At 40.2% G+C, this 16,112-nt stretch overlaps 3 protein-coding genes across 4 annotated transcripts; 1 reads left to right on the forward strand and 2 right to left on the reverse strand.

Moving 5' to 3' along the window:
• Positions 1-3,800: 3,800 nt before the first annotated feature.
• LOC134176751 (ficolin-2-like) lies at positions 3,801-5,360 on the reverse strand. Its single transcript, XM_062643410.1, has 2 exons — positions 5,201-5,360; positions 3,801-5,138 (listed from the first exon to the last, which is right to left on the reverse strand). Exon 2 carries the CDS (start codon positions 4,917-4,919, stop codon positions 3,912-3,914), a length of 1,008 nt encoding a protein of 335 aa, XP_062499394.1. The 5' UTR covers positions 4,920-5,138; positions 5,201-5,360; the 3' UTR covers positions 3,801-3,911.
• Positions 5,361-9,450: 4,090 nt separating this feature from the next.
• Positions 9,451-10,444, forward strand: LOC134177325 (uncharacterized). 2 transcript variants are annotated; one of them, XM_062644100.1, is made up of 3 exons: positions 9,451-9,652; positions 9,713-9,770; positions 9,832-10,444. In XM_062644100.1, exons 1-3 carry the CDS (start codon positions 9,596-9,598, stop codon positions 9,969-9,971), a joined length of 255 nt encoding a protein of 84 aa, XP_062500084.1. In that variant the 5' UTR covers positions 9,451-9,595; the 3' UTR covers positions 9,972-10,444. The 2 variants fall into 2 exon arrangements, with proteins under 2 accessions (XP_062500084.1, XP_062500083.1); XM_062644099.1 differs by having other exon boundaries at positions 9,451-9,770.
• Positions 10,445-12,612: 2,168 nt separating this feature from the next.
• On the reverse strand, positions 12,613-13,644 carry LOC134177671 (ficolin-2-like). The gene has a single exon (XM_062644446.1). The coding sequence runs from the start codon at positions 13,642-13,644 to the stop codon at positions 12,613-12,615; it is 1,032 nt and encodes a 343-aa protein (XP_062500430.1).
• Between the last annotated feature and the right edge of the window lie 2,468 nt (positions 13,645-16,112).

Genomic DNA, 16,112 nt, shown 5'->3' on the forward strand with positions numbered 1-16,112 from the left:
TTATAGTAAAGAGAAAAGAATATAACCTAATTGAAAGCTCAGACGTTGGCCTGTCCCCCGTGCACGCACCGAACACTGAGCGGGATGATAGAAACCATAGCAATGACTATACAGTAGCACCCGCGACGTATTAGATAGATATTGTTTAGCAGTAGTGATGCCCGCAAACTATATTGTATAGCCCGCGTGCTGAAAGTTCATCACCGGCGTAGGAACCGGAGAGCTATGGGGATGGAGCCTTCTCAATCAGTGTAGGAATTTAATTAACTAGTTGTACGGTATCCGTAGGCGCCTCGCGTTCGTGAGTAACACGTCCAACAGAGTTTTCAGACAGTCTACTGAAACGCCGAGTCCTAGCTAGACAATACGTATTTGTTGAAACCCTAGCTGTCATAGAAGTAAACATGCAAACTTCCTAGTAGTTTAGATTACGTATATAGGCCTGGTATAGGTAGTCGTCGTTGAAATGTACAGTCTAGGTATGCACTCAGTTCCGTTGTAACGAAAGTGGTATGGCATTTACTGACATAGAAATTGATATCAGCAAACATTGACTATCAACAGTGCTAGATGCAGCACAGTGAAGTAAAGGATTGATCATACTGTAGTACGGGACGTGTGAATAGTTGACTGTAGGTGGCATTCAACTCCTGAAAGTGTTTATTGGTTGTCAAGTACAAACAGTCCCTAGCTACAATACAAAAGGATGGGGCGAGGGAACTTCATGAATCATTTTCTTCGTCGCTTGATTACTTGCACGAATCGTTCTTAGACTCATCTGTAGTAAGACACGGAATCCATTTTTTAAGGTAGGTCCTATCATGAAACGTGGTCGTGGGGAGGAGAAATTTGAGATTTGCGTACACACACACACACACGCACGCGCGGGCAAACATGCACAAACACACGGGCGCGCGCGCGCGCGCACACACACACACACACACACACACCAAATGGAAAGCCATATAGGACCACGCCCATTACTGTTGTGCAACCAGGAGTACAAGCCTCGCTACGCTCGGCAATTAACAACATAACATGATACAGCAAACGTGATAAAATATCACTTTTTTAGTTATTGTAGCTTCATATCTAAGGGGGACTGTTTACTATAATCTACTGCTTTTAGCGCGCGTTACGCTAGACTATGTTAGGTGATTTGGTAAAAAGCCTTCACAAATTATGTGTGCTTATTTAAAATTCTTATAGTAACTAGACTTATGCAAGTCAAGCAGAAACAACTCTAGTGTCGATTATAAACAAAGTGTAGACAACTTACAAAGCGTAAGAAATTGCCTACCTAGTAGGCTGTTTGTGTTTTCTGGTTAATTAATTGTTTTGATTTTACTGTTGTCTAACCCAATACGTTGATGCTGTTGTTACAGCCGTTGAATATTGTCCAAATTTAGTAGATTTGTGCAACAAACGATGCAAGCAGAAGAGTCTTTGTGACAAGGTAACCAAGGTTTAGAATCTAGAATCTCGATCTGCCATGATAGTCTCTATTTTTATATAGTACGTTTGGAACAGATTTTGTTTCTAGTAAAGAACATGAGAGACAGGCAATTTGAGTCTCAAAGTTTTGACGCAATTTCGTTTTTGGGTATTCTTATTCATATAAAACGTGAAGATCATCTTCCCATCTTCAAAAACGTCAGAGTGAGTCTAGTGAGTATATGGTATAGCTGAAACCGTGTAGTGCAATATATTACAGTTGTCAAAGCATTCAGCAAACGATAGTCTTGATTCAAGTATGGTTTTAATTATAATAGAATTTTTAGAACATATATCAATAAATGAAATTGCAGCAAAATTTGTAAAACACATCTCTTCACTGAAAGTTGCTGGAGTTTGCCAGTTTAATCCAAACCATATATAATTATATAAAATGTACCAAATCTGTTTGCATCAGTTACAGTTTACATTACAGCTTCAGATCTCTCTTACAGAGATCCTTACAGGTTTTAGTTAAATGTATTTAATAGCTGCTTATGCATCACTTTCAATAATAATTAATTTAATTAACGCAAATGCTATAACAATTGTAAGGCAATATAGGTGTCTATTTAACATTAATTGACATCAATCGATCAGATTTTAAACATACTTACTAGCTTCAATTTTTTCCATTTTTTGCCTATATTTACAAAATTTTAAAATATTTTTATGTATTATCTATATTTTGTGTACTGTAAACATTTGAGTAACGAAGTCGAATAATTTTGAAATACACTACTTAGTTCTTGAGTAACAACTATAACCTGTAAAAGAAATAATAAATTGCTTACATACAATTTCAGAAATTATAATTATATTACAGCAAATCAACAATTTACAACGCTTGCAAAGAGATTAAGTAATTAATTAATTAGTAAACGATTGCTCCATATATTTTTGATCTTTTGAATTAGCTACCTTACTTTGGGCAGCCACTTTTGGCTACAGACACAGCATTTTAACTAACAAATTTGATATAGCAACTAAAAACTTTGAGCATGAGTGGACATCTTTTAAGATTGCATGCACATCCTCGTTAAAATAATACAACAATTACTCTTTCTTATTGTATTCGCATCACAACTGGTTTTGCTATAGAATTGGTTGAAGCCTTGTGGTCGAGTGATAGTCCACGTAACATGCGATTGTCCCGGATCATCAACACAAGAATTCAAAGACTATCAAACAAACTGGCATTTTAGTGACGTCACGGTTACTGACTACGAAAAGGTCTAAACAGCTACGTTTTCATTGCAGAAATGTTTTAAATTTAATATATACCAGATATTTGAATCAACTGGTCTCCAAACAAAGAAGAGAATTCTACATTCAAGACGCTAGTACAAGACAAGCCATAGCAAAACAAAACTGGAACGAAATATTAAAAACTCGACTGCTGTAATAAAATGTCCAGTTACACAAAACTGAAATTGTGTGTTGGTGTGTGTTTTCTCTAGGTTGTGTCTAGGGAAACTCTGGAGAATTGTTTCAAATTTCTTGCAGACAAACGTAAATGGGCTGAAGAAGGTATTCTGTTTCCATAAATCTTCGTAGCTGAAAGACCTCGTGATATGTAGACCGGTTGCCGTGGAGACCGATTTCATGTGATGGCATCTACTGACCACGGCTGTTTCGCGCATGCTACTTTGCGCTAAATTAGCGTACGCACGCGCAGTTCAGGTATTAAAGTTTTGTGTGAAGTTGCATCCGGTAAACCGCATTTAATTGTATACTGTTCTATAAGACAATCGCTTGCAGGCGACTTTGGAGAAAGCTCAAGGCTTTAGTCACCACCGCTGTCTGTGGTTGTACTGATTTCTTATATTGCAAAAACCTTACAGATACAAGTATCTAGGGAAGCTCGTTTCATAGATTAAGCTGGCAACGTCCTTAATAGTATTCTTTGCATGCCGTCTAGTTCTGGATCTGGACATCAGTATAAGACCATCTTCTAATAATTTTCAAATACATTTTTTATTTTCTATCTTCTTAAAATTTTTATAATTACAGTTACAGGAAGAGTTTTTTTTGACGCTTTTTATGCGCCATAATCGAGGCACTAGGGATAATACTGCTTCAAGTCTATATTTGCGTATACGTTTGTGTGTGTGTGTGTGTGTGTGTGTGTGTGTGTGTGTGTGTGTGTGTGTGTGTGTGTGTGTGTGTGTGTGTGTGTGTCTGTGTGTCTGTGTGTCTGTGTGTCTGTGTGTCAGTGTATCTTGTAATCGCTTTCAACATGGGACTTGCTATTAATTACGACCCAAGTCCTTGAAACTTTGTGTAACAGGCGCAAACACAAACAAGCTTTATTATATCTGGAGCTGTTGCAACTCAATTTACAGTATCGTGCGTTTTGTGCTAAAATCAATGTACTGAGTCAGCGTAAACGCTTTGTAAGTAGTAGCAGATGTCATTTACGAACTAACACGCAACTTCATTTCTGTAAATTTGAGAGAAATGTTGCTCTGCCATTTTTGCCAAACGATTCCCTGGGCGTTAGTAGACCTTTCATGTTTCCAGTAGAGACCATTCAAGCTAGAAACATAACAACTGTGGTACCACCAAGCTCCCTTAAAGGTTTTGGCGCAGTTGGCACCGCCCTTGTCGTTGTCGTTGTCTTTAGTCGTAAAGGCCATCCCATTGTGATAAGATAATGAATCGCTGGCGTTTCCACTGTATGATGTGAAGGTCAAAGAGTATTTATTCGACTCATCACTTACCTGAAACCTTCTGTAGTCAGCATGTGCTTGACGGCCACTGAAATCCATTAGATCTACACGAAGAATCTGTGCCTGTTTTGTCAATCTGTGTATTTTGTCTAATCCCAACCAGAATTCTCCGGTTAAGTCTCCAAATCCGTTTTTGTAGTCAGACCATCCGCGGTAGAAGTCAACAGAACCGTCCTGGCGTCTCTGAAAAACTGTCCAGCCGCCACCGTCTGTCGACATATCACAGTACACTTGAAACGAATCCAATCCATCTCCAAGATCCAAAGTGTACACGCCGCTTACTAGTTTGCCTAACTGTTGAGCCTCTTGACAACTTGTGTAACTTCTTTTTTTGTCTCTGTTTTGTGACTGTAACTGATTGACCACTTCAGTCAGATTTGATAGTTTTTCTTCAATTTCTACTAGACGCGAACAGCAGTTGCAGCTGCATTTGTTCTCTGGTGCTGGTCTTCCAGGCGGACCTGCTTTCCCACGGTCTCCTTTCTCTCCTTTCATTCCCACCATTTTTCTCGACATCAAACCATTTGATGTACTATTCCCTCCAAGAGAAACTTGCACATTGATTTGTGCAACCGTCACGCTGTCTTCACTGCGGTCACCTTTCACTCCACGCGAAGCGACGTGTGTGACAAACATTAACAATGGCAGCAAAATCCCGATTAGTCGATTCGGAATCATTGTGATCATCACCATCCAACTGTATGTCGGTTGTGCTTCTGGGGTCACTTTTATAGTCACAAAGCCTCGACCAATTCCCGTACTACTCACCCCTTCGCCGTGCTCTTCGTTTCTTGCCAATCATGTGTGAGCCCACGCAGACGCCCACTCAACAAAACGAAAAGCGGTAAGCGCGGATTTGCTTGCAAACAAGTTGCAAATTGATGTCATGAATTGCTTTACCGCGTACTCTATCTACCGGTAAGCAGACAAACCCGCAATCTAGACAAACTTAGCAAACGTGTTGCTTCCTGTACCGTTTTCTGACTGCCGTAACTTTGAGGTAGAATGACGTACGTCGACGTAACGAGTTGTTGTTTCTCCCAAACGGGCTCTCATCACAACACTTGGGGCTAAATGACTCGTTTTTGCCCAAACAGAGTACGCCATTAGCTAATAACCAAGATATTTCACCCACTGCGCCAGATCGGCGAAAAGTATTCCGTCATCGCACTTGGAAAAGGCGTGGTCACATCACGTGCTATGGAGAGTCCGTCCTAGTCCTCGCGTACCCAGTAGATATCGATATCAAGAAGAGGAGGGGTTTGGCTACGCAAGACTAAGTCCGTCCTTCACTCCCACAGATTCGTGTAGAGATTTCATTCTAGACCAAAGTTCTCATTCCAATTAATTATTGAGGAAGTTTCGAAGCGATTCACCGCCTTTCGACGCGAGTTGAAGCGAAAGTACCGCGAAGCGTCGCGATCGCCGGTTTTCGCTGCGTATTCGAGGCTTAAATTAATTTACTACTAGAGCGATACTCTTCGCTACGTTTTAGCCGCGATGTGTTCGCTCGTTCAGCTGCGTAGTCGCGTCGTGTTCGAAGCGAGGATCAAGCGACATATTTATACAACAGAAGTCAAAAATTTATTGAAGAAGTCGTTTCATCGGAAGATCACCAGGCTGTATTTTGGTTGCTGATGACGGCAGCAAGAGAATTACAATAGCACCGTTGGATTTGACAATTGTAGAAATGCAGACCTATATATGTATATATATATATATAGTAATATTTTAGTCCCCACGCATCAATTAATTGCCGTTGTGCCTAGAAAGCCTGCATAATTCTGAACCCATAGAGATGTTTATAATTTTCCATAAACAGTAATGAGAAACTGAGTATAATGACACTCAACTAACACACTCAATTATATTATGCACAAGTGCCAAATACAAAATTGAAGATCCTTTCATCTCTATTACAAACTACCTGTGCAATTATGCAGTCAACTGAATCACAGTACTCCTAAGTAAGTGCTCCTGAAAGAAAGAATGAAATGTTATCTCCAAATGATGCAAGTTACCAAACGACATTGAAAACATCAGTGTCTTTAGACCTGCATACAGACCATTCTTTATGGCATAGGGCTTCCTCTCAATATATATATATATATATATATATATATATATATATATATATATATATATATATATATCAATGAGTGTGTGGTGTGTGTGTGTGTGCGTGCGTGTGTGTGTGTGTATGTGTGTGTAAACAACACAACCAATGAAAGTGTTGTCGACAATTTCACATATATTTCATACTATCAGAGAAAAATCCATATCATTCTAATCACATTCAACTGTATTCGGTATAGGTGCCAAATACGAAACAGAAGAACTATGCATCTCTATGCAAACTACTTGAGCAACAACGCTGTCTACTAAAACTGCTACCAGATTATGAGTTTCAGTGTTCACCAAAAGCTCCTGTAAGTCTCCAAATGTAAAAACAATATCTGAAAGATCGTTTTCTTGAGCACACATTTCGGCCATTCTTCTAAGTGCAAACTTTTGAATGACTGCATACTGTTTGGCCATACTGGTAATAAACAGTTCAACATAGCCAAATGAAAATGTATCTTCATCGTGAAACTCCACAGTATATGATTTTCTTTTAGACTTCTGGGTAGTTCGACTGTGCACCATGATACCATCTACATACATCTATCTATCTATAGTGACAAGACTGCCATGAATTGGGTAATTTCCCTCACGTTGCAGTAGCTTGTTGATAGCAAAGATGTACTTGTCTTCAAGAAAAGCTACTTTTCGATGACCACAAAAAGTCTACTGTAACATTTTCCAGCAGTGCTAAAGAAACCCACGCAATAAAGATTGTGAATATCAACTTCTTGAATGTCAAATTAAGTGACTGTACTGAAAAATGCAGTACTTTTGAATCAATGCTACAGCTTCAGGTGAAAGCACATCCTCTTCTACAGAAAAAAACCAATTGTGGAATCGACTGCACCAATGACACTGCAGTAGCAATGATTACAATACAACAGATATTATGACATTATCAACTAGTAAATGAAGCTGTGTTTACACTCTTGCTTCAGAGCTACGAGCGACTGTGTGTGTGTGTGTGTGTGTGTGTGTGTGTGTGTGTGTGTGTGTGTGTGTGTGTGTGTGTGTGTGTGTGTGTGTGTGTGTGTGTGTGTGTGTGTGCCTCTGTGTGTGTGTGTGTGTGTGTGTGTGTGTGTGTGTTGTGTTGTGTGTGTGTGTGTGTGTGTGTGTGTGTGTGTGTGTGTGTATGTGTGTGTGTGTGTGTGTGTGTGTGTGTGTGTGTGTGTGTGTGTGTGTGTGTGTGTGTGTGTGTGTGTGGTGCGCACGCGCGTGTGTGTCATGTGTTGTGCGTGTGTGTGCGCATGTGCGTGTGTGTGCTGTGTGAATGTGTGTGTGTGTGTGTGTGTGTGTGTGTGTGTGTGTGCGTGTTTATTGTGAATATTGTAAATTTTATTAAATTTTATCTATTTATTTTATTATTATTAATTAATCATTAGGTTGCATAATTCTTTAAAACCCATGGATGCGTCGATGTGATTAAAGATAATCAACTAAATATCATCAATGTCCCACACTACACTTAGAATTCACTACATGCATATGCGTGACAGCTACGTCTCTCGGGATTGTTATCGTTATTTCTCAATTCTGCATGTAGCGTTCTTTCTTGCATCACTTAAGGTGAACACGATCATCATGCTTTCGTTGAGCCGTTGCTATCATCTTTCGTTCCGTTAAAATTAATTCGTCGTAGATAGAGATCGATGTACGTGCACCGGAAATACTGTGAAGCAGGACATGTATGTTATAGCGACCGGATCCAGAAGGAACCACGCAGGGCAACGTTTTCTACGAATCTTTCTTGCAAGACGACGTCGATCGTTCATCATCAGTCCTACTTACACCTAGAAATATATTCTTGCAAGGAGCGGGCACGATATTTCTCAATTCTGTAGCGCTCGACCCTGCATCACTTGTAGCCAACTACTGAGGCGGACGAGATTATCATGCTTTCGTTGAGCCGTACGTTGCTAGCATCTTTCGTTCTGATGATAATTCGTCGTAGCTATAGCTAGATAAAGATTGATCTCGTACGTCTCCTACAAATACTGTGAAGCGACATGCAGTGACCAGATCCAGAAGAAAGCAGCGCTAGCGTTTCTACGAATATTTCTTGCAAGACGACGCCAATCGTTATTATCAGTCCTACTTACAGCTAAAACGTATTGCTCTCTTGAAGATCGCGGATGACATGTTGGTCGTGCGCAACGGTACACACATGCATGGTCCCATGGGACCTTAGCTTGGCTTCTTGAAGAACGATAAATTCGTTTGTTTTGCGATTCTTTTGTTAAGCTACGCGCGTAAAAGAAGTACACCACAATGAGTGGTGGACTGCTTCGCGAGAAGCTCACTCTAAACGGGTTGAATAGACTTCCGGTCTGTCTGTCGGTATGTCTGTACCTATGTTTCTATCTATCTATCTATGTTTGTTTGTAAGCGTGTGTCACGCTCGGGGAGTTTGTCGAGCCAATCAGCAATCGTTTTGGAACGCAAAAAAACGTAGGTGACGTAATACTAGCTTGTCAGCGTGAATCACTCTCGGGAATTGGCAGAGCCAATCAGCAGACCTTTGGCACATCAACAATGGGTGACGTAACAATCCCGCGCATTATGACAGAAAAGCCGAGATGTCGTGAACCTCCATTTTACGGTCAAACTGTCGTCAAACCGAGAAGCGCAGAGTAAAGATCAGGTAATAGTTGTTAGCGTTTGTTACTTTTTGCAAAAGAATCGCAAAACAAACGAATTTATCGTTCTACAAGAAGCCAAGCGAAGGTCCCATGGGACCATGCATCTAGATAGGCACCGTTGCATACACACCACCAACATGTCATCCGCGATCTTCAAGAGAGCAATATGTTGTAAGTAGGACTGATGATAGTATGGATGTGTCAAATTGTACATACGATGAAGATACATGCATGTGGTGTGTAAATGTGCTATTCCAACATTTTCTAGTCAAAGGAAGTCAGCAACAGGGTATACCTAGATCACTGCATGTGTAGACCACTTGTAATAGAAACATGATCAACTCTTTCATATGATATATATTTTATACCTATCTAAGTTACAGTCTAAATGGTACAGCACTGGTAATTTGTTGGGTACAGTGTGTTGTGTAGAAAATTGTGTTTAGCAGAGTGATGTGTATTTGCATTAATCTATTACTTAATTCAATGTTAATGTGATCTAAAGTTGTATCCTACCTTGTGTCAGTTGCATCACATTTTTCTTGTGTGCTTTACTTTGGCACGAGAGAGGTATCCAAAGACCTCATTCAAACATTGCACAAAGATATGGTGGGTGTCATGGGACGACTGGACAAGATCATCAGTCTTTTGGATTCTGCAGAAGTAATGGTTTGCTTGGAGGATTTCCCAAGTAAATCTAAACTATTTCTTTTGTCTTTGAAGAGAGACAAATTCAAGGAAGAGAAACAAGAAATAGATGCCTGTGACACTCCAGAAAGAGGTTAGGAACATTGTTGAGTGTCTATTGAACCAAACTGCCCATTGACTTTACGTATTTGTAGAAGTTTATATTGGTGATCCAAGCCTTAATGTGAGGACCAGCAAGTTGGCTGTTACCAGAGCCACCATGAAGGCTGGTGGGGGGAGGAGGTCTTTGTTGGCCTTCAATCTTGTTGATATTTTGTTTGATCAAGTGCTGTGAGGTCGAGTTCAACGTAGTTTAGAAATTTTTACATGGGAAGAAAACAAGTATTACTGTGATATTTTATTTCACTTTATATTTTGCCGACCTCTTTCTTTGCTTTGGAATCCTTTTTGACTGCAGTGTATATGTTTTCTGCCCCATGCTGTGGTGTTGGTGTATTGCCATGTCTTGGAATTGGTGATGGCTGTGGATGGATAATAGATGGGTATATGATTCTATCAGAGCAATAATCCTTTTCATCTTTTTCTTCATTTTTGCTTTGAGGCTGTGGCTCTTCGGAACATGGTAGTTCAATAGCACATGAAATTTTGTGTTCAGATGAAGTTATGTCATTAGCTGTTGCCTGAGCAGTTCTATCCTCGTCTGCAGCAGTCTGGCCCTCTGCTTCTTGGAATGATTCACAATCTCGATTTGTATCGTTTTCTGAAAATACATTTTCTGATTGCTGAAGGGCGTCTGGTAGTTTTCCTGTGAACGTCTTCTTCTTTGTCTGTTTCATCAGTCTGTGCTGTTGCCGTTGGTTGTTGATGTGGCTTATAGAACTCAAGTGGGAGCCTGGGGTGGTGCTTTGAACGGATGGCTTTAAATGATTCAAAGTATCTTATGGCTAGTGGGTCAGGGTCGTCATCAGAGTCATCATGGTCATCAGCATATTCTTCCCAACGGGTACTAGTAAGTACACCAGGAACACACGATGAATACGATGGTGTGTGTGTGTGTGTGTGTGTGTGTGTGTGTGTGTGTGTGTGTGTGTGTGTGTGTGTGTGTGTGTGTGTGTGTGTGTGTGAAATAGAAATACCGATTGTCATTTTCTCCCATGGTATAAGCTGTTGTTACATGCCAGTGAACTGTTGGACTCTTACTGTGCCCTACAAATAGAATTACTGCAGTCTGTGAGCACTCATTCTGGTACATGAAATAATACCTGCCCTGCTGCAGAAGTTGGTCACAAAGTCATTAACAGTCTCACGGTATTTATAAGCAAAGAAAGTAAGGACACCAATAACCACAAGCATAAACAGTGCAATCAGAAAAAATCCCCACCAAGCCAACCCTGTCAAATAGCATTTCAATTAAATTTGACAAACAATAAATATTTAGTTGGGTCACACCAGAATAAGAAGTGTCACTGAGACATCCATGGCAACAAGATGTCAAAGGTATGGTGGCAATGTGTCCTGTCTGTATTAAATACTCTGTTCACATGAACGAGAGCAAAACTTAACAAAATTTGTTGAGTACCGTTTCTGATCTCAAGGTCGGTATGAAGATCAGCTTTGTAAGACAAACAGATTGTTGTTGGAATTTGATGTGATAGATTTAAACAGTATTTTAATATATATTTTGATATTTAGAGATTGTCGTTGTGTGTCAACAAAAGGCTCGTTTTGGGATTTCCAGAGATAATAAACTTCATTGTAACATTATCTCCAAACGAAACAGTTATGCCTCTAACATACGTGTTGGCAACTACAATTTGTCCTGATTGGATATCGAGAATCGTTAGCGAAGGCACTTCTGTTGAGACAGAAGGAAAGTGATATAAGGTTACGTTTACTCTTGAAGAAATATTTTAATTACTTATTATAAACCATATATTTGCAACGGCTGGTCTCCGGTTGCTTGAATATCAACCAAGAACAGAAGTCTACATTTAAGACGCTATTACAAGACAAGCCATAGCGAAGGAAACTGCAACGAAATGTTGAAGGCCGACTGCTCCAATAGAATGTCTAGACAAAACTAAAATTGTGCGTTAATTAGCGTGTGCTTTCTCTAGGTTGTGTCTAGGGAGACTCTGGAGGTCTCGAATTGTTTCGAATTTCTTGCAGACAAACGTAAATGGGCCAAGGAAGGTGTTCTGTTTCCACGCATCGTTCTAGCCGAAAGACCTCGTGCTATGTAGACAAGTTGAACACATTTACATAGAGACATATTATTTTGTGATGGCCTCTACTGACCACGACTGTTTCGCACATGCTACTCTGCGCTACTCTAGCGTACTCACGTGCAGTAAAGGTATTAAAGTTTTGTGTGAAGTTGCCTCCAGTAGACTGCATTTAACTGTTCTAAGACAATCGCATGTAAGCGACATTGGAAAAAGCTCGAGGCTCTAGTCACTACTGCTGTTTGTGGTTATACCGATTTCTATAGTATATAGAGGCCTACAAGTAACTAGGTAAGTTTGTTTCGTAGATTAAGCTAGCAACGCCCTCAATAGTATCCTTTGCATGCCGTGAATTCCTGTGTCTAGACGTCAATATAAGACCGTTCTCTAATAATAAATTCAATTTTGTTTTATTCTCCTTCTTTCTTAATTTATTTTTAAATTTATAGTTACAGGAAGTGTATTTTGATGCTGATTACGCGCCGTAATGAGGCACTAAAATGATACATCTTTTTCAAATCTCTGCATGGGATATACATAGACCGCTGGTACTGTAATCGCTTTCAACATGGAACTTGCTGTTAATTACAACCCAAGTCCTTGGAACTTTTGTGTAACAGACGCAAACACAAACAAGCTTTATTGATCTGATGCTGATGCAACTCGACTTACAGTTTCGTGCGTTCTGTGCTAAAATCAATGTATTGGGATAGCGTTAACGCTTTGTAAGTAGCATGCAGTAGACGCCATTTACGAACTAACAGCCAATTTCATTTCTACAAATTTAAGAGGATAATAGTGCTTCGAAGTAGTCCAAACGATTCCCTTTTTGTTTTGAGAATTTGCAGTTTTCAAGTAGAGACCATTCAAGTTAGAATAATAACATTTGTTGTACCACCAAGCTCCATTACAGTTTTTGGCGCATTTGGCACCCCACTTATCATTGTCGTTGTCTTTAGTCGTAAAGGCCATCCCATTGTGATATGATAATGCATCGCTGGCGTTTCCACTGAATGATGTGAAGGTCAGAGAGTATTTACTCGACTCATCACTTATCTGAAACCTTCTATAGTCAGCATGTGTTCGACGACCACTGAAATCCATTAGATCTACACGAAGAGTCTGCGCCTGTTTTGTCAATCTGTGTATTTTGTCTAATCCCAACCAGAATTCTCCGTTCAAGTCTCCAAATCCGTTTTTGTAGTCAGACCATCCGCGGTAGAAATCGACAGAACCGTCCTGGCGTCTCTGAAACACTGTCCAGCCACCACCGTCTGTCGACATATCACAGTACACTTGAAACGAGTCCAATCCATCTCCAAGGTCCAAAGTGTACACGCCGCTCAGCACTTGGCCTAACTGTTTAGCCACTTTACAACTTGTGTAACCGCTTTCTTTGTCGCTGTTGCTCTTCTTGGTTGTACTTTGTGTTTCATTTTCTGCCTTTTGTGACATCAACTGATTGACCACTGCAGTCAGATTTGATAGTTTCTCTTCTATTTCCTCCAGACGCGAACAGCAGTTGAAGCTACATTTGTTCTCAGGTACTGGTCTTCCAGGCGGACCTGCTTTCCCACGGTCTCCTTTCTCTCCTTTCATTCCCAACATTTTTCTCGACATCAAACCATTTGATGTACTATTCCCTCCAAGAGAAACTTGCACATTGATTTGTGCAACAGGCACGCTGTCTTGACTGCTATCACATTTCACTCCACGCGAAGCGACGTGTGTGACAAACATCAATAATGGCAGCAAAATCCAGATTAGTCGATACGGAATCATTGTGATCATCACCATCCAACTGTATGTCGGTTGTGCTGCTGGAGCCACTTTTATAGTCACAGAGCCTTGACCTATTTCCGTACTACTCACCTCTTGACCGTGTTGTCCGTTTCTTACCAATCATATGTGAGCCCACGCAGACGCCCACTCAACAGAACAAAAAGCGGTAAGCGCGGGTTTGCTTGCAAACAAGTTGCAAATTGACGTCGTTAATTGTTTGCCCGTGTAGTCTATGTACCGGTAAGCGACAAACCCGCAATTTAGCCAACCTTAGCAAACGTTTTGTTTCCTGTACCGTTTTCTGAAGCCCTAACTTGCGGAAGAATGACGTATTTAGATGCATGCATGTACCGCCCAAACGATCTCTCTACTAGCAACATTTCTTAGTCGATTCACTAGGTGACTCCTTTGATAACCCAAACGAAGTCCGATATCAGTGAGCATCTAACCAAAGTTCGTTGATCTTCGAAAGCCTAGGATATCTAGCTCGGTGGTAATCAGAAACCGTAACCTAAATATTATCTTTACTCACTCGGTGCTACGTCAACTATCCCCCACAAACATAAACAGTATCAAGATGAGATGACATCAGTAGCTAAGGTCTGTTCCAGAAACAAAGTCATATACCATATGGGTCTGCATTTGGACGAGTGGCTTAGAAAACCCGGAGCGGTAAACAACTTAGCGAATTATTTATTGTTGAAAGAAAGTAATTGTATACATAACAGTACAAAAGAGGTGATTATATAGTCCATAATAATCTAGATTCTGTCGTGAGCACAGTCAGGTAAACTACATCGTTTACCACCTCTCAAGTAGCTGGTATGTGTAGCTATAGTAGTCCGCGTTCTTTTGGACTAGCCGATATATACAGGACCTCTACAGACTTTGTGTAGCTCATTTTCTAGCTAAATCTGCTAGGTTTCTAAATTCTGGTCGACTCACACGGCTATTGTAGCTGTAGTCGTGCAGAGCAGCGATGTACGAAGAGTTGAAGAGTCAAAGACTCTCTTAATTTTATTAGTCAGATGTCGAAAAGATTGGAGCCCAAATATTTAATTAAAAATTACTAAACATAATAAATTTTTAGAGACTGCCAACAATTCAACCTAAGAGTAGGACCTCCAAATTTTGCCTGTTTATACATACCACTGTAGTTATCAAGCTTTTAGACTACTCAATCTCTTCTTGTCTCTGCCGCCTCAGTTTGACAGTCACTACTACTTTTTCCTAGACCATCAAATTTAAAAACCAATGCTAAATTATAGTAAAGAGTAAAGAATATAACCTAATAGAAAGCTCAGACGTTGGCGTGTCCCTCCTACACTCACCAAACACTGAGCGGGATGATAGAAACCATAGCAGTGACTATACAGTAACACCCGCGACGTACTTGATAGATACTGTTTAACAGTAGTAATGCGCGCAAACTATGTTGTATTGCTGCGTACTGAAAGTTCATCACCGGCGTAGTAACCGGAGAGCTATGGGGATGGAGCTTTCTCAATCAGTGTAGGAATTTAAATTTTCTGTCTTAGTGACTTTTGTAACTCTGTTAGCGGTCTGGCAAGTAAGGTACTCACGACGAAATTAAGTGTACACCTCCTCGCTTGTTAACATCTTTCTGCCCCAATGTTCATAGCGTCAAGTAACGTGATACTGCACCTGGGCACAAATAATCTCGCATAGCCAGACCATCTTTCGCAAGGAGTGTCTAGAACATTAATTATTAAAAACTACACAACCCGGTGCCTTACAAAGGATTAACACTTATAATTTAATTAAACATAATTTCTTATTTATTTCTTAATATCGAGAATAAATTTAAAAGGCAACGCTTAAGAACTTTTTATTTTGAACCGAATTAAAAAAAATTAAAATTTGGAAAGCCGAATTGTGTGTAGATGTGTTGTTCGATGTGGTAAGCCGTTAGCTTCGATTGATAACAATACTAAGTCGAAGTACTAGTATTGAGCGTCTGGAGTGCCCGAAATTGTCATACGGGCACCGGACAAGACTAGCGCGACAGAGTCTGGGTACGAGGCTAGGCGCAAACAGGAACAAGCCTAGATTTTATTTGCAATACGACTACAGTAGAGTGCGTTCTGTGCTAAAATCAATGTATTAAGGGCATTGCTAGCATAATCTACGAAACAAACTTTCCTCGGTACTTGTATCTATAGGATTATATACTATAAAAAAATTGCTACAACCACGGACAGCAGTAGTGACTAGAGTCTCGAGCTTTTTCCAATGTCATAGCCAATCGATTGTCTTATAACAGTATACAATTAAATGCGGTTGACCGGATTCAACTTTTCACAAAACTTTAATGCCTGAACTGCGCGTGCGTACGCTGAGTTAGCGCAGAGTAGCATGCCCAAAACAGCCGCCGTCAGTAGACGCCATCACATAAATATCGGTCTCCATGAAAACCGGTCTACATATCACGAGATCTGTCAGCTACA

The sequence above is a fragment of the Corticium candelabrum genome, chromosome 3, assembly GCF_963422355.1.
Source record: "Corticium candelabrum chromosome 3, ooCorCand1.1, whole genome shotgun sequence".
In the NCBI taxonomy this organism is placed as follows: domain Eukaryota; kingdom Metazoa; phylum Porifera; class Homoscleromorpha; order Homosclerophorida; family Plakinidae; genus Corticium; species Corticium candelabrum.

Coding starts and splice junctions, on each gene's coding strand:
- LOC134176751 (XM_062643410.1), bottom strand. CDS start 4,919: ATGGTGATGATCACAATGATTCCGAATCGACTAATCGGGATTTTGCTG.
- LOC134177671 (XM_062644446.1), bottom strand. CDS start 13,644: ATGATTCCGTATCGACTAATCTGGATTTTGCTGCCATTATTGATGTTT.
- LOC134177325 (XM_062644099.1), top strand. CDS start 9,596: ATGGTGGGTGTCATGGGACGACTGGACAAGATCATCAGTCTTTTGGAT. Junction 9,771..9,831: donor CTGTGACACTCCAGAAAGAG/GTTAGGAACATT, acceptor ACGTATTTGTAG/AAGTTTATATTGGTGATCCA.